The sequence below is a fragment of the Buteo buteo genome, chromosome 2 (assembly GCF_964188355.1).
Source record: "Buteo buteo chromosome 2, bButBut1.hap1.1, whole genome shotgun sequence".
Classification (NCBI taxonomy): Eukaryota; Metazoa; Chordata; class Aves; order Accipitriformes; family Accipitridae; genus Buteo; species Buteo buteo.
The window spans coordinates 18,077,507-18,097,023 of NC_134172.1; the positions used below are offsets into that span (position 1 = coordinate 18,077,507).

General features: G+C 35.8%; 1 protein-coding gene across 6 annotated transcripts in view; it reads right to left on the reverse strand.

Annotated features, from left to right (window-relative positions):
• Positions 1 to 19,517, reverse strand: part of WAC (WW domain containing adaptor with coiled-coil) — a 63,534-nt gene that overhangs the window by 40,310 nt on the left and 3,707 nt on the right. Inside the window, exon 1 of one of the 6 annotated variants that reach the window (XM_075046885.1) lies at positions 18,142 to 18,163. The exons of 4 other annotated variants lie outside the window; for them this stretch is intronic. In XM_075046885.1, coding sequence (XP_074902986.1) covers positions 18,142 to 18,148 — 7 coding nt within the window. In that variant the 5' untranslated portion in view covers positions 18,149 to 18,163. Of the gene's footprint in view, positions 1 to 18,126; positions 18,164 to 19,517 lie in introns of those variants that run through there. One more of the 6 variants, XM_075046875.1, reaches the window with a different exon arrangement.

The window sequence follows — 19,517 nt, forward strand, 5'->3', positions numbered from 1 at the left end:
TGGCCCTGATAGCAGAAACACCTACTATGCAGCAGTTTCTTCATAAGGAGCCCCTGGGCCTCTCCATGCTGAGCTGCCATCCTCCTAGCAGAATCCCAGGCTGCACACCCATGGGCTTGCCCTGAATCAGGGATCCTGAGCTGGCCTCAGCTGCATTAAAAACTGATCATGGCTGCTCCAGCAATACCAATTGCATCAGGTTGCCAGGACAAGCTATGTGGGCTTTTACGAGGGCCAACCATAAATACATACCCGATGGCGTCTAGGGCAATTACACAGTGTAATTACAGATGCAGGTTCACCCCCATACCTCCATTTTATGCGTAAGACTGCTTTATGTTTGGATCAGTACCCAAACTTCAAGGGAATGAGGATACAAAAGGGCTGCCAAACTGAGGTTTGCTGTTGGGAAGCTTCCAAGACCAAAGCAGGTGATACTCGAGAACAAGAGTTTTAGGCACTTCATACAAGTTAAGGGCTTAAAGATCATATATAAACACCAAAACTGTATCACCAAATCAACCACATACTAAAATCTTGCTGCCTCAGTATAAAAAGTTACATACCTGCATAGCAGTCACCTAGGAATTCTGACAACCCAGCCAAGCAAGCATTGCCAGCTCAGGTTGCCAGGGAAAGTTGCCGAAGATCTTTGAAAGGCCACCAAATTAAAATGGTATGCAGAGAGCAATCTGCAAGTGGAGGTATACCTCTAAAAAGAAGGGGAGTTCCCCTTACTTGTTTGCTAGCTTTCACCACCAGCAAAGCCTAACCCTAAGCCATTTTAAGGTGGCTGTGACATGCTATCAGCTGTCTTTCAGCTGCACGCCTGGCAAAGTAGATCATGAGAACAGGACCACTAAGATTAGTAGACATTCCAGAAACAGGTCTGATAAGGTAGACAGCACAGTACTGTCCCTCGAGACGCTTCCTTATAGCACTTCTCAGTTAGTGCTTTCTTCTGACAGTTAGACCTTCCTTATTAGTCCCGCTTTCTTCAAGAAAGAGGGACAAATTTAAAATGTTTATTAGCATAGCTTAAGATTTAGCAATTGCAAATATACATCTTCGATGCACCATAAGGAAATTCATATTGTGTTATAAATCCTGCAATTCAGTTACAGAACTCCCCATGGAAATGTTTACTGCACCATCACCGTAATTCTCCTCAGCTTAATCATTATTTTGGAAGCAGTTAAATCTGGAAAGAACTACTCATAACTGGAAGATGGCCAAGAAGGTCATCAGCACTACGGTTATATAAAACTGTAGTGGTGCAACTGTGTGAGCAAGCCTTCACTAACACTATTTCTAGTGATGAACAGGTCATAGGACAGATCAGAGTCAAGGTTAAATTATCGTAACTGTCTTCAAGTCTTTCAAACAAAAATCCCATCTTCCTCACTAATGCATGAAAGCAGAAAGCACAAAAAGACTGGTTCTGGGAGCCAATTAAAGAAACAGGCTGTGACTTAATGCCTACTACAGATTTGAGATTCTGCCACACCAAGATCCACTTTAACATTTTTGTAAGTAGTTTCCAGATACAAAGTGCTGAATCCAAGACAGTTTGAACTGCAATGAGGCTTCAACACCATGCTGGACTTGGAAAAAGGACATAACATAGGGTTAAATCAGAATACTCCATTTTGCAACATAGTCAACTTTCTCTAGTAATTATCACATTTAATTAATGTATCCATTAACACCACTTGAATTCTGTGAAATTAAGAAAAGTTGAAATTCTGAGGTAGCTAAAGATCAGACTGCTGCAATAAAGCAACTTATTTCTCTCCCTTCACCCCTGCCATCTTTCAGGAACAAGCTGAAACTCCTTCCTTTCCAAAACCTGTACTAGCAACTACAGCGTCCATTTGTAACCAGCTAAAATAAATTTTCTTGCTGCTTGATTAGAAGAGTCAAATACATCACTCTACATTCCCCACCGCCCTCTGGATTCAAGTGTCTTAGCCTAATTAAAACTCTTCTTAACTCATAACATTATACAGTATCATAAACATAAAACCTCCAACTGAAATGCACTGATCGAAACACCAAGACACGTTACAGTTATCTTCAAAAGATAATCTATAATCCAGATCAGCAAACACTAAAAAAAAAAAAAAAAGAAAAAGCTGCTATTTCTCATCCTCTTCAAACAAACATACACTGAGAAATTAGGCAGTACACAAGTTCACACAGCTCCACTCACACCCAAGATTTTAGCCAGGCACAAATAGTAAAATTACAGTAGTTGCAGTGGTACAATATAGTGTTGCACTACACAGTGGTTAACTTTATACAGTCCAAGATAGAGCATTTATGTTTCCTTTTCAGTCAGACAAATACCTTGTTAATATTCTAACCCTCCTTTTGTCCATAATAAAAAGTGTCAGTGCAGACAATATAAAGCAAAGTTTACAATGCTCACTAGCTGGGCAGGAAGCATGAAAAATGTTCCCCAGCAATAATGAGTACTGTAACTGGAACTCAAAGGCAGTCCTCCCCTCCACTCCTTCCAGAGTGAACAAGGATTCAGAAGGGCTCTAGAAAAGTCATCTTTTCTGTGCCCAGCATATGGAAAGAAACATTGGGCAACAAGAAAGCAAGGAAGTTCATTCAACTCCATACAAACTGTTCTATGACTCCATGTTCACCTCTTAGCTAATATGCAATCAAATTCATTAACGTAGTTCATTAGAACTTGAACTTCCTCAACAGAATAAATACTGCCCAACTGATAGACACTATTTATTTGTTAACAGAGAAAACTTTAACAGCAAAATAGTTTATGGTAGTGATATTTTATGGGGATAACTAATTAAGACTTGTTTAAACAGTGAAAATCATAGAAACTTACTTAGGATAATCCTAAATTAAAATGTCTAAAGTGTATTTCAACTGACAACTTTGTTACTTCAGTGCAAATCTTTGTGCAGAACCCTTTCTAAAGTTCTGCATATGGGAGGAAAAAAAGTGACACAATAGGAACACAATACCCAAAGTCTCAGCAGTAACTGAACAGCCTATCATGGCCATTTTTATATGCCACATGTAAAAGTAATAGGACAAAACACAATTTTCCTTCACTGCATTTTTATGTGGCCTGCTGTATTGAAATAAAATATGGCTGTCTTCCGTAGGCAACGAAAAGCATAAAAACTTGCAATTTTTCTAGCAGAGCAATGGCCTCATAGAACACACCAACTGCACAGTAACTTTTTCTAGAAATTCATAACATACTAAGTTGAATGCACAGTGCTCTGCCAAAAGAAAGAAAATCTAGCCTGATCACTGTACTGCCCAACCACCCAATTACGTACTCATTATGCCCCCAAATAAATGTTTTATACCAGTCAACAAGTAGCTCTATGAGCAAAAGAGCACTCAAAGCCTTATTTCCTCCCCTACCCTCCTCTCCTACCTCATTTCCTACCCAGGAGAGCAAAGCCTGTGCTGTTTTGTAATGTTTGATTCACAGGATAATCGTCCCAATGTAAAGAAGTTTTCATCTTTTTCTCCAAGTTACCAATCACACAAAATTTCATGGGAATTTATCTAAAATGTTAATATAAGCAGACCAAGAGTCGTTCATACATGGAGTGGGACAAATGACCAATAAGGGATGAAAATGATACTGTAAGCATACAGTTTTCTTCACAATAGATTTTTTTCTTCTAATATGGTAGTAAGAAAATGACACCTCAAGGAAGAAAAGCCAGAAGCAGTAAACCAATGAGAGTTACGGTCTCGTTCTGTTTTACTAATGAAATACTCGAAGAAGGCCAAGATGTTACTGATTATTAAAATGAAAAAGATCAGCTTCAAATTTTATCTTACACATTGCATAACATAACAGTAGTTTGCTGTTTTGCTGTCATCTGCTTACATTTTTAATTAGATCTGCCAAATTTATTTCAGAAACTGAAGCTTAATTTTAGGGCAAACAGTACAAACTGTTCTAGAAAGAAAACCAGTTATCAGCCCATCAAAAAGGAAAGCAAAAGGCAGTAATAAAATGGCTCAAATTAAATTCAAACTTCTGATCGTGTAACAATTCAGTGATGTACTACTCCAGAAGCTAACAGACAGACTGTTTTCCTAGGGCTGTACTTCAGTCTAAATAGATGTAACAGCTTGGGTTGTACTCACTGGTAGAACAGATATAAACTTATTTTTGTCCAACCACCCCCTTCTAGTTTGCTCCTTTCCTTGTTACAGCTACAGCAAAATAATTAAGTATTTTGGGGGTTGTTTTCTTCCTCCCCTCAGCCCACCTCCCACTAGCAATGAGAAATCACTTTTCAACTTATACATAACTTAGAAAATCATCAGGTTCACTGAACAAGGTCCACTGAATCCACTGAGTTTCTGGAAGATCTAATACTCAAATGTCCCAAGTCATATCCTTCAAAAAAAGCCTAAGGGATGAAACATGCATTTCCACCACACTCTATGGACAAATCCCTACCAACTTCGTTCTTCAAAGAAAAGCAGTATATTGGCAGTTTTCTTGATATCTCAACCAGTGAAACAAAAATAAGCAAAAGACTGAACAAATAATTTTACCATCACCTGCAAAAATGTTTATTCTTTATTTCTGAAGAACAGTAAGCAATATCCTTTGAAAGAATTTGCCTGTTTCTCCTAAATTAAGGCAAGTTCCAACCAGCTTCTAAACCCTTCTGATAAGACCCAAAGGTTACTAAAGTAGATACTTTAAAAGAAGCTGAAATCTACCAGTAGAATTTACATGAAATTAAGAACCACAGATGGACAACAAATTCTTCAGACTTACATCTTCTGTTTTCTCTCTTTGGGTTCAGGTCACCTAATAAAAAAAAAAAGCTAGCAACATCCTCAACACTGCTTAACATCTCTAAGGCACCTACTTTATTTGAGATCAATTGACTTGAAAAAGCAGCCTAAGTAATTTTACCCATGGAAAATATGAAAAAGTACCATGAACTTCAGCAACAGAGTCATATTCCTAACTTTCTAGCTCATGACCCCAGAAGATTTCCATGTGCTAAATAAAAAACAAACTCCCTGCTACAAGCATCACTGATGACAGTCAATTTTAAAGTCTTCTTCATCTTGCAACATTTACTAATGTTGTCACATTTGTATTAAGTGGAGTGGGACATTCCTCTAAGAAACTAGAGGTAGTTGAGAATAAAGCGCCAAACTATACTTTCATTCTTGACTGTAGCTCAGAAAACATTTACGTCTCTAATACAGTGTGAGAGAGTACACAAGAGAAGTTCTTCTGTTCTCAAATAAGAGCTTCATACAGAAAGGGGCTTTTTAATTATTATGACACACAAAACAAGAAGTGTTAAATTGACAGCCAGAATCCTTACCACAAACTAATAATGATGTTATCTTAACTCCAGCGTGGATCTGCACAACATATGGCCAATAGATTGAATTTCCCCCTTCTAAGTCCTCCCCAGCAATACACCACAAAACCCAAATGAACAGCCCTCCCATGAACAACATACTGTAATACAGTATTAAAGAGATTCAAGTTTGGTAACAGAAGCCTAACAGCACTGCAACGATGCACTCTCAGGCAACAATACTTCCACAATCCTGATCAACTCAAGAGTAAGCAGAAGACTGCCACTGGTTCATGCCTCAGATTGGTCTAACACCTCCTCAAAAGATAACAACTCTACTACATATGTACAGCAAGAAAGGTGTGAACAGGATTTCGTTACGTCAGATAAAGTATATGAAGGTTTTTTAATTGGGTCATAACTAGAAACTAACTTTATGGCTAAGCACCTGATAATAAGCAGTTACCACAAAGACAGAGAAACTGTTTGCTTTAATAGAAAACAGTGTACATGAAAGTATATTCAGTCCACTTCAGAAAAAAACATTTCACTTCTGTCAGATGCCCTGAATCTCTATTTCTGCAACCACTGATACATATTAAATGTCAGTAGATAATTCCAATTTTACAATATTTTTCTCTCAAAACCCAAGAAAAACTAGAGAACTAAAGACATTTCTAAAAAAATGTATTAGTTGTCTGCAGTATTTTTAAATTATTACCAACAGGCACATGTTCAAATACTTTCTGAAAATCAGCCTTACAGGTAACTAAAACCAATAAACAAATCCCTTAACGTTGGGGGGGGGGGGGGCAGGATGTCGCAGTTTTTACTTTTCATTTAAGGAACTTCCCAAAGAACATAAAACAAATACATTAGAAGAAACACTGATGTTTAATAACATACACCTCAGTGATGCAAGACGGAATTGCTTAAGTGCAGACACTTTATAAAAACTGTGTTTTCCACTGTTTTAAGATTACAAACAGCACAGTAATGCAATGAAAGACTGATATACCATAAATTGGTCATCACTGACAGAAGTTTCAATAAAGTCAGGGGTCATGCAAAACAATTTCTGCTTACAAAGAAAAAAAAAAAAGCAGTGGCCAGAATACAGCTCTGAGACTACTCCTCCATTTTCTATGTATCAACAGCACCAAATCAGTACTCCTACTCAGAAGATCCAACCAATTAAGCATGGTATGACAACTTACTCTCCCTGACAAAATCCTCTGAGCAAAAATAAGATTAAATAAGAACAAGGCCATGTTGTTCAGCAACTCTCAATTTTCTTTTAATGTTTCGGGGATAGTTTCTTGGGGACAAAGAACTTTAAGCAGAAGATTCTGTGAACACAATATTACTTACAAATTAACTTGTGGGAAAGTTTCAACTCCTCAGTTTAAAATAAGGAAGATGAAGTTACAGCTTTTTCTGAACATAGGTATTGCTACGCAGTGACAAATGCTTGCAACCTTAATCCCATCTTAAAAGTTTCCTTCATTTCAATTGAACATGCACTATTCAGAATCAGCAACTCTACAAGTACATGATGTTGTAGAAAGATTAAAGAAGGAGTCTCTATTACAAAACACTACTGCAATCCTGCAAAAAAAATTAGTCACAGACATAACTATCCCGCTTATATCCTTAATAAAAAGGCTGTGGCAGAATCAATGCCTAACCACATAAAAAATGGCAAGAACAATAAAGACACTGTATTATCTCCCTTCTTAAACGTGGCAAAAATATTAACTCTAAGTCACATTATCTCAAATTCATATGTCAAGATACATCAAATCTGACTACCCTCCAAAGGCATGCAGAATTTTGTCTCATTCTGTTCTATTCTATTTTTATTTTGTAGGCTAACACAAGAAAGCCTTATTTGTCCTCCAGTTACTTAATAACCAAACTCCACTTCAATACAAGATCACTGCTTAGGTGCTATTAATATTTGCCAGTTGAGGAGAACTTTGCTTCTCTTCTAAGACTACAGCAATGCCCATGAAATTTTTAGTAACTTATCACAAATAAGCAAGCTAACTTGAAAATATTTAGTATTAGAAGCAGCAATTGCTCAATAAACTTTTACATAATAACTTGTGAAATGATCAGGCTCAGACAAACTACTCTTTCAGTTCAGGACATGATATGCCACATATGTATTTATTACAGTATAGATATGCAAGAAGTATAAGAATTTTAATTTTATATTTATTTAATCTTCAACTGGGAATTGTTTTTGAAAAGAAGAGATGTTAGTAACATTCTGAAAAAAACAGGTCAAATCAATTTCTGCTGCATAGAAATTCTTCATTAAAAAAAGGAATGCTGGCCCAGGCCTCTGGGTGGGAGGTAGCAAACAAGGATCCACCTAAGAATTAATACATACAGTGTTGTGGTTTTAATACGATGGATTCACAGCCTTAGTTTCAGGCTGGATGTTTAGCTCAGCTTAACAAAGGTATTGTGCAATAGGGTTTTCAAAGATCTAAAGCACAGTAGGCGACAAGACAATTCTTCCCTCTTCCCATTAAATAATTCTTAAATATATACTTAAAATTCAACTGGTCTTTCCTGGATTTTCCTTGCTAGAGGAAAATATGCCTCTCCACAAAAGCTAAAGTTATGTTTACAAACTGAAAATCTGTTTTATGACTGTCTGGTAGGCTAAGTGTCTCATTTTATTTCCCTAGTTAAGTAAATACTCTCAAAAGGACTATACAGAGACTACAATCATTAGTATAGGCAGTGTTTTGCCAGTAAAAGAGGTGAATTTTACACTGCTTGAATTTGAAGAGGATCATATTATTTCTCATACTAAATCAAGTACAAATAGTATTCTTTCAAAAGAAGTAAGCGGTTTTGAAAATTAAGTGTGTTTTAATCTGTCAACTGCAGATGTCTGAATGAGCAAACTACTCAAACTACTTAACTAGAAGAGATCTGAAGTCCTGCTGATGTCATTCAAGGGGGACACCTGACATGAACAAACCATCATCCAGAAGAACATAATGATGTGAAATAAACACAGCCTATTTACACAACAGGTAAAGCACGTTACCTAATTTGTACTAAAGAGTTTATGCATAAATGAGCGTTATTTATAATTATATGCCTTAATAAGAAAGTATTCTTTGGGGTTTTTTCCACGTTTCAGAGTGAATAGGTATGTTTGAAACATAATAAATGAGATGAGCAGGGTAGATCATAATTTTCTTTTCCTGTTTTTGCTACTGATAGATAGGAAGAATTTAGAACTCTGTTACTCTAAGAAATTCAGTAACAAATCTACCTAGAAAAGCACTGAGGAAGACTGTTGCTTTGGAGGACATAAAACAGCATGATATTTAAGAAATCTAGGAAACCCCAGGGAGAGGACCTAATCTGCGTAACGGGAATGAAACTGTAAATAGTGCTTCTTAAAAATATTTTCAGAAAGCCCAACATGCCTAAATATAGCAGATTTCTATGATAATATGGTGAAACACAGAATGTTTCTCTTCCAAAAAAGTAAGCTTAAAAAAAAAATTAATCTTACTAGGAATACTGAAATTCTTACAGCTGCAGATGCAACAGGTTTGAAAAAGGGACAGAAGGGATTTTTTGAAATGTTTAACTATGCCGAGATCTTTTCCATAAGAAAGCGCCAATACTGGCAGTTTAACACAGTAACTTAGTTTGAATCTAGTGAAGTCTAATAGTAACATGCCCATTGCTATGGATATTTTTTCAAATTATGTTTTCTTTTAACAAAAAGGCTGATCTTCAGATTCCTGGAATATGCAGATTAAAGAGCACTACTGTCAAAACCAGAATCACTGAACTCTCAAATATTCAGGTACAGTTACAGAATAAATTTGAAGCTGTCACTTCACTAAAACAGGCCAGAAATTATTCAATTTTTACTTTAAAAAAAAGTATATTTTAACCAACATTTTTAAGTATTAGCTGATTGCATTTTGTTTCTGCAGAAATTAATGTGCATGTTCACAGTTTAGCTTTTTACAAGCTTTTCTCTGGCAGGCAGTTTCGCAGACAAAACAACTGTATGGAGTAATGTCAGTGCCAGTTTTGAAGTACACTCTTCAAGGGAAAACAGCAAGTAGTAGTAAATTCAAAATGCAGGGTATTTGGAATTAAAAAACACATACAAAGATGACACAGTTAAATACACTTTCTTCCTCTTAATTTATCAAAGTGATTCAACATCATTGCCCTTGCAGGACCCACTAGGTGGTGAATTCTATTCTATTAGCTGAGCTCTATACACATGTAAAAAAAGATGTGCCTCCAAGCTCTATTCTTCCCCGAATAAAGACAGCAGCGTTTGGGGTTTTAAACACCCGCCCAGGAGGCGGCACAGATGAGTCATTTTCGTTTACACTTTTGAGTAGCTATGTCAACTCTCCAAAAGTAAGGAAATGGTAGGAAGGAATTTCATGTTATCAAATGAACTGGACCCACAAAAAAAACCCCAAAACACAATAAACAAGCAAAAACCAACAACCCCACTGATTTTATAGTAGGAATTTCCTGAACCACAAAATCATATGCATTCAACCACTGCCTCCTAAAACCACAGAAGGTATGAACTGAACAAACACATGCAGCTAACATTTTCTAACCAAACATATAAACATATGAAATGACACAATGTTTTCATAACATACAGCTTTTTCTGCATTTTTTAGATCACAAATATTTTAAAAATAGGAAAATGTAATTTCTTTAAATTTCCTTTTTATTTTCTCCCCGGTAAAAAGCTGTACTAGTTCAATCATGATCAGGCTTTATTAGTATTAGTATTACTATCATCATTATTATTATACAAAATGCTAGTAAAACTACTGCAAAAAGGATCTGTGACCAATTTCCATGTGATATTGGCTTATTTAAGATTTAAATAAAACTGGTTTAATCTTTATATAAGCAGAAGTAACCTAGTTTATCTTGCTTCTCATCTCATCCTGTAGCCATCTTAGTCTCTAAGCCCAGATCTGTTTTTCAAGTTCACAGCCAAAGCTAAAGCTAAGGACTGGAATCAGAAAAATGGATAGCAAGGAACCAGATGTCACTGTCAAGCCCTTGTCCTATGTCCAATTAGCCTGCTTCCTTTACGGTCACAATGAATTACAAGAAAATTACCCAGATAGGTCAGCAGACTTCATATGGAGGCAAGAAAAAAAACTGACTACAGTTTTGTTCGATTAATTCATTGTGTAGCTTGACTTCATTATCTTACATATTTGAAAGCTGTGCTGGCAAAGACTGTTGACTATTTAAAGGAAAGCTTTATTTAATTAATGTTATAAGTTCTTTCTGCCTATAACGGCTCTTCAAGGAGTTCTACAAGACACAATAACTGCTGTTGAGTGAAAACTTGTGTATCAGAATTCAAAATAAAGATTCTAAACCTGTTTTAATTCTCAGTACTCTTAAACTAAAACCTTAACTGTGTTAAATAAGAAGAAAAGATGTGGAAACAGGAACAACAGTATTTTACATTCTGTCATATGCAAATTTTGCAAATCTAAAACAGCAAAGTAATTTCAAGTTACTAAAGATACTGTTGAACTGCATGAAGCTGTGTAGTTATGGGCAACAAACTAAAATCCAATCTGGTAAACATATACATCAGTGAAAAACATCAAAAGCCTGCATTAAAGTGGAAGTGTGCAATCATCTTTGAAGAAATATACTCTAAATACTAAGTCTGGTATAAATTGTACTGAACTGCAGATAAATTTTGAAGAAATTAGATGGTAAGAAATTGCAGAGACCAGATCAGCTAGACCGTATTCAATCCTAAAAGGAGTTTTTGGGATAGCTGCTCCTAAAAAAATGTATGCATTCATAAAGCACACAAAACTTAAAACTGTACCAGTGCACCTGCAAATACTGAATTCTACTGCCAATAGATCCATCATAGTTCCACCTGACCCTGCAACAGCTCTCAAAACAACATATTCTCAATGACAGAAAATCCTACAATGCAATATGAAACACATTCACAGGTTCATAATCCTCACATGCCATGAGGCAAGATCAACCACTTGGGGGGGGTGGGGGGGAAGTTATCACAGGAATGCTACTTACAAAGTTAATTAACAATTTTTAATCCCTTTCAATTTCAAGTCCACTAATCTACAACATTTAAACTAGAAATATTCACATTACTGTTTTACCTACCAGTGAACCTCTGATCAACTAGTTCAACTTTCTGCATGAAACAAACCTTAGAAAATTGTCTTTAAGTCATTCAGTTTCAAAACTTCCACCCCTGCAAAAATCATCACAATAAGTCACTCGAATTTTTACTAATGACATTAAAATTGTGGCAAATATCTATTTTCTGAATATTTAGGTTAAGCTAACTGGATCTCTCACCTTTGTTTGCTACATTCGAGAACATTAAGTATGTCATTTCTTTTCCCTGTAATTATTAATCAAAAAAAACCTTAATTTTTTCTTTGCAACTATAGTAGGAGCTCTTAAAGTCTCTCCTCCTAATGCAAAAGTTTCAATTGCAGTCATTTTCTTGCCTTTTCTCTGAAAATCTGCAGGTTTGCATACTTTCTGAACTGTGAGAATCAAAACAGAGACCATATTCCAGCAATGTCACATTAGCACTAAGAGGTAATCTCTCTAGTCCTGCTTGATATTCCTCTGATCATATATCCTTCCTGGCTAACGCTGCACTCAATATTTATGCTCTTAATTGTGTATGAGTTTCATGTCTGTTTTAAGAGTCATTGCTCTGCACAGTATTTACTTTCTCTGAAGTCTTACACTCCTTCCTGTAACATTTTACACAGTGGAACACTTTTACATGTTCCTGTAGATTAATTAGCATTTTCATTTTTGCATAACTTAGCTAGCTCCATACTAGTGAACAGTTTTTATTATTTGCCACTCAGTCTCAAATTCCTGATAGTATATGAATGATCCTACAATTTCTTCCTTGTAGATAAAAAAATGTTATTACTTAGGTCCAAGAGCAAACCTACACACATTTTAAAAAAAAATAATTGGTTCATCTGATGATCACAGATTTTATATTTTTGGGATATATCAGTTACCAATTTTTGATCTCTAAAACATACAATGTAAACAATGTTTTCTTAGTTAAAGATCTCAAAATATTTTACTCAGTGGTTAAGAATCACCTATTTCATCTCTACCCAAGATAGCAGGTCAGAGAAGTTAGTTGACATGTATCAGAAAGTTATAGAAGTTTAGAAAAGACCTCCTGAAGATTCCTGCTGCCCCTCAGACACTGGGAATTCAGCTCTGGAAACTAATTGTATTTGACTGCCTTGCCCTTGTCATGAAGCACTTTAATACTGCATTACATCTCTTTTTTTTTTTTGAATGATGACAAAAGCTGGATATTAACATTTTTATCAGACCTCTGCTGTAGAAACAAAGTTATGTTTTAAAATTGGGGCAGAAAAAATTTAAACTTTGACACACTGTTCCTTTGCAACTCATTACAGTAGTCACAGTAAGGAACAGAATGATTATCCTGAAGTACTATGGGGCCTAATCAACAAAGGTCTTTCAGCCTCTTGCTTTCCATTCATTTCAAACACGGTGTTAACGCTGCTCCTTGCATGGAAATGTAAGTAAAGGCCACAAAAGGCTACCAGGTATCTCTTAACGCATCTGATAAAGAGTGAATAGCGAGGTCTCTTGTCAGTCATCTGCTCAAAAATTTATCTCCCTTTCCAGTAACTTGGAGGACAGACTTTCCAACTCGACATTATTCTTGAATACTGCTCCAGGAGTCTACTTTTAGTCAGTTGGCAAGTACAATTTGTGCCTTAAAACATGCATCTTGCTTCACAAGCTTGAAAGTAGGGAGAAAAATTAAACACTGCCCAAGAGGAAAAGGAGGGATGCAAAAGTGTATGTACAATTCCAGGCTATTTCACTGTTTGGGGTTTTTTTCGCTGTTGAAAGTCTGAGGAAAAAAAACTTTCTGTAGCAGGAAAATAGGTGCATATCAGATTCAAGAGATGTCTTTGAATAATTTAGAAAGTGTTTAAAGTTTACAGGATCAGCAATTTATTTTAGAAGCTTACACTTCAGAAACTGATACATTTTGTTCTCTGTATTTTCATTACCATAGACTTTCCACTTATTACAAATGAATTGATTTCAAAATACTGTTTTACAAAGCAACACTTCCAAGAAAAATTCCAATAAATAAAAATTTTAACCTACAGTGTAATTTTAAGATTACTCCCTGTGCATACAACTGCAGGCAGAAAGCTCCGATTTCAGAAAAGGGATAAAATATTCAGCAAAAATTTGGTAAGCCACAGTTGCTCTGGTTAGTATTTTTTTTAGTAGGCAAAAGTACTGAAGGGATACAGGTTCATGTAAAAATCTAGACATAATTCCCTGTATGATTACGCTAGTGCTTTCAAATGGAAAAACACACTAGTAAAAAACCGAGCCTGCACAAAATGTGTAAAACAAGCAAAAGAAGCCCAGAACTAAACAGCATTCTTCTACTACTAGCAAAATATGACTGGGATAAAGGAAAAGCTACTGAACTTATATACTTCTTCTCTGGTAGTTTTATTGTTAAAAGCTAGGAAGTCTGTTAAAGGTCTTCAAGAAAGGAAACAGAATCTTCTAACACTGAAGTTACAACAGGGAACACCTGCAGTCAAGTACAATAAAGTCTGGTGACCCCTTCATAATTCAAAAGAAAACATTAAAGGATAACAATCTTACTCACTATAAAGAAATGCTTCTCTCTTTTCAAGTGCTACATTTAAGTCCAGAAAGGATTCATTTTTAACCTACAACAAACTACTGACAAAGCTTAAGTCTAGAAGCATCAAGGTTGAGAACTGCCTTTCATTGGGAGTATAATTCTTTTCCTTACTGAATAACTGTATGAGGAACAACTCCCCTGTACATTGAGAGGTTTTTCCCTGGAAGTGCCTATGAAATTATATAAAAGCCTGATGCCATAAACAAACATAGTTAACACTGCAAGTTGGGTGCCATTAAATTGCTATTTTCCACAGCAAAGTTATTACAGCATTGCCTCCTCTCTAAGGCAAAACAGAAGCAGAGCTTTCTCTTCCAAGTTCTGCATAGTTTTAATGATACTTGGTTTACTTGGTACTTTATACAGAATAGGTAGAAACACCAGGGAAAACAAATGTAAACTGTCAATAAACAATACTTCTCTTCTTAGAAAGCAGCCATGTCCCAAACAGTGGTTAAGGAACTAACTTTAATTGGGGGCCATTAGAGAATACACAGTAATCCCAGTAAAAAAAGCTACATAATTTACAAGTTGCTATCTTTACTATGGCCTAGCAGCAGGCAGCTCATCAGAAACTAACAGTTTTCATTGCTTCTTTTCACCTTCAAAAAAGCAACCCAAAAGTACAGGTTTAATATGCTGTATATTCCATTTCTGCAAAGTCAGAGGCTAGAAGCATATGTTAGGAAAGCAGGATGCTAAGTAAAAATCATTCCCTTATGATTAGCTTATGTACCAAGGACAAGCAAATTTAACAAATCTTGTATATAGCCTGTATTTTCCCTTTTCCAAAATGTAAAATAAGCCTACTTACAAAAGCTTACTAGGTCTAGCTACTAGACTGACTTGAACATATTACACTTAAAATCAAAAAACTAAGTTTATGAGTTCTTAAAACACTTAAAGATACATATTTCCTTGAACAGTTCAACCATAAACGGAAACCTTCAGAGGACCTATTTACAGATCTGTATTTTATATTAGCAAATAAAAGAAAGTAAGAATAGTAAGTGAAATTGAAGTTCCTAATGTCAAAGTCCAAATAGCAATGGATTTTGGGAAGTGGCTGCAGCAATAGGTTACAAACAAACAGCACTGCTTATTGCCATTTGCTGCAGCTTCCATTTCGGATAGTCTTCCATTAATACATCTTTACTCTCACAATGTACACCGGGTACTTGAACTTCATTAAAAGAAACACAGAGGACTCCACCCACCTAAATGCATAAAGACTTCACATTTAATACCATCATATTAATATCATATCAATTCTTTCCTAATAACAATAATATAAATTAGGGGGTTTTATCTTCCATCCTGTGCTTTTTAAAAGCAAGCTTTGCAGCTACTTTTCAGAAGCAATTCTGAACATTAATATTCTAAACCTCAAAATTTTAAAAGTACATACACAAGTTATATCCTTTACTGTGATTCTATGACCACATACTTTCCTATTTCTTTTCTATTAGAAATCCTCACAGCAAAGTAACAACAAAAAAGAAAGTAATGCTCATACAACTGATCCAGCAAAAGCTCACTTCAGGAACATTGCCAAATACACTGAGTAAATGTAAAGCTACGTTCTAATGAGGCAAGGGGAGTCAAAAGAATCTCAGTAGACATGGAGTCTGTTTTCCGCACGTCACTAAAACTTCTAAACTTTTAAAGCAAACTTAAAATTCATCCCCTCCCCCAACTGAAAGCATTAGTACTAGTGAGACTTCAAAGAAAGTTTTTATCAAAATTAGAAAACCACAGAGATCTACTTTTCTTTTTTTTTTCTTTTCTTTTTGTTTTTTTTTTTAATCCAGAGAAACTCTTCTAAGAGGTGAATGGTCCTGGAAGCAATTGTATTTATCTTAAAAAACAAACAAACCACCAAACCCCACCTCCGTTAGAGCCATCCAAAGAGCCAACATTCAAGGAACAGGGAAGTGACTCACCTCTTTTACACTTGGATGTTGGGGGTAGGGTGTGGAGGGGGGGTGTTCAAAGCATGTTTCATGGAGAGCCTACTCCCATTTGTGACCACAGACTTCTCTCATCCCAGGTTTGATCATACAGTTACAGTGAGGAAACGGTTTTCATAGTAATGAATAATCACTTTAATATTAACAGCAGTTAACACTAACTAAACAGATAGAATCTATTCCAGCTTCTTCCTCAACCCTTTGCTATGCTTCGTTACTCTCAGACTTCCCTCTTTCCACCTACCCTGCAATTTCCTCTTTCCAATGCACATTGCCCAGGCAGCTTCCAGTCTCTTGTACCTGCCCTAACACCCCGTTTATTTCTGACTGCTGGTCAATGATCACACTAATTTAATTAGCAGTTAGCCTCCTGTCCTCCTGTACTGCAAGGGTTGCTAAGACAGGAAAGAAAAGCTAGTGCTCTGTTTCTGCCTGTTCGCTGTCCCTTTGCTATGAGGACTCTGAACTTCTTCAGGAACTACAGGAAAAAAGGCAAGCCAACACTTCATGACAGAAAGTCCTACCACTACTTCAATAAAACTAGGAACTCATGATTTAAAATATTCCATTCAGTCTCTAATAGCAGTAGGATTTTGAACCTTAGAACTGTATTAGTCAGTAACAGTGGTCACTGACAGTATGCTTAATTGCCAATTAAAAAAAACAAACATGCAAAAGAAACATATTCACAAAAGTTCAGTTATATTCTGGAATTTAAATATCACAAGTTATAATCGAATTTCATTAAAATAGCCTACATAGTACACAATCCAGCAAAAGATTTCATGCTGTGTACATTAATGCTCTCCATTTGCTATTTTAAACAATTCAGTAAGATCATGGCATGAAGCAAATATACATTTTCAAAGTCTTTTAAACATAAGTGTAGCAAAACACTCAGTATTTTCTTCACAATAAGAAACAACTGAGTACAGGTGGCTTAACTGAACTAACTTTTTTTGCACAAAGTTCTACTACGTATCTTAGTCATTCTGCTCCATACCTTTAAGTAACAAGAAACATCCTTTCTCCTTTTTTACCAAGGGTTCCATCTTGCAATTTTTACTCCTAAATAATAGATATATCTCCCTTACAGCATTCCCAAAGCTACCCTACTTAATCTGACCTCTTTGTTTTCTTTCCTGTACACCAATATCACCTCATTTATGCATTTAAAAAGACCTACAGGGATCATCTATGCTCTCAGTCTGTCCATCCTCAAGCATGAGAACCCTCAAATCTTTGTGCTTCCTTTTTTTCTTTAATGGAAACACTTTTCCAGAACTACAAGGCCCTTCGTAGTTCTATTCCCTGTAAACAATGCTAGCTTTAAGTCCCTATTTGTTACTGTTAAGGAACTTCACACTTGAGTTGGTCTCATAAGACCCCCTAATCTCTTCAAACTCCACACTTGCCTATAGCAGCTGACCTATAAATAAGAGATGCACTGAGGGGGGTAGCTGTTCATTATGTTTTAAACACTTGCATACAGAGACAATGTCCCCATGCACAAGGACCTGAAAGCAAGAACAAATTTACTGCAGTTTTTTATATGCTGGATGTAAAAGTACTCTTTGGAAACCAGGGATGTGACAAAAACTTGCAAGTACTCTGCTGTGTTTAGTCCAAGGTAAACTTGGAAGCCTCTCTCCAGAGAAACGATTGTCTCTGTACGTAGTCTCTTTCCACAGAAACCATGCAGTAAGCAACTTTGAAAAATGCTTTGTTTGCACTGCATCAGTATGGAGGGCTTACCCATAACATTTTTTAAAACCTTAATTGAAGGCAATTGAATTTCTTACCATGGATTACAGTTCTACAAACACAAAAGATTCTGCCATGAGTATTACAAAAATAACCTGTAATGACAAATACCTTTATACAGGTACCAAAGATATTCACAGGGGGAGGTTCTACCATTTTTGAGTTATTAATTTTCAATCTATTTAATCATAGCTCTTACATTTTATACATGCACACTTAAATCTTTAAATGACATTTAGCTAGTTGTCTTTACCACAAAAAAGTGTACCAGTCATGACTAGATGAGTCGCAACTATCAGCACGCTACACCAGTGAATCTTCCTGTTTCACTTCAGAGCAAAAATCACTAAGATATAGGAGTGACTTTTTAAACATTGACCTGAAAGGGAGAGATTAAGTTAATTCAGCTTTACATTCAGTAGTAATACTCCAGATTTTTGTTCTGTTTTGTTTTCTAAGGGGTGAGAGAAAAAGAAACTGTCTGTTTGGGACTTTAATGCAGTTGGGGGAAATAAATACTGGAGATTTTTCAACGAGGTTTGTTTTGTTAAGTTCAGCTAGATCATAGGAAGACAATAACACCTTTGTAGTAGTTCCAAATCAAGCACCACTGATTTTAAAATAATGAAATGCACAGCAATTACAAAAAAAAATAAAACATGACTTTTTTTCCCCTCAGAAGAATGGAAAAAGAAAAGAAAATAAGCCAGAAAACTGCAGTAGCATCAAAGCCAATTAATACTCTTCAATCATATTAGGACTTCAATTAAAAATTTTAGCAATGTTTTTAAAATTTTTTTTCTTTTTACTACTGTATGTCTGTAATCGCAAAACTAAGGGAATACTATATCAATAACAGTACCTCAGTGTAACCAAATAGACAGAGAACATGGTAAATTATTAGATTATGTCTTTTGCATATTAGCAATATGCAAATGTCCGTAATACCACAGCATTTCGCCTATATTCCAACACCTACCTTCAATTTATACTGACAGAAAAATTGAGTAAATCAAAGACAAAATTTATATCCTCCTGCTCAGATCTGCTCAGCTTTAGTTTACTACATAGAATACACAAAGGATTTAAAACCTATACATAGGATTTAATGCAACTTTGGTTGTTTTGAATATATTTTAAAAAGCTGAAACTGGGGCCTTACTAACACCACACACACACAAAAAATCACTTATTTCCATTAAATAGTACAAATGTTCATCTTTTAAAGTTAGTAATTTCCCTCAGACTGTTAAAGACTACTTCCTCCTCCCAGTCTGTTAACATATGATGTTCAAAGGACCACTTTCAAATCAGAATAAATGAAATTTTCCACTGTCTTAGCAGCCTGGGGAAGAAGAAGGTACAGTGGGATAATGTTCCTTCCACTTAAGAAACTACAAATACTTGATTTTCCTTCATTGTTACTGTATACATCCATGCTTCAGGTCATTCCCCAACTATTAAATCCAGCTGGATCAGTGAGAACTTCAGAATGTCTCTCCTATCTTAAAAACAATTCCAACATACAAATAAGCAAATACGTTCCCCATATAGAATCTCATCCTCCAGATGTTTTCATATACACATAACTCCACTAAATGTAGCTCCACTGAAGCAGAAAGAATTACTGATTGTAGCAGAACT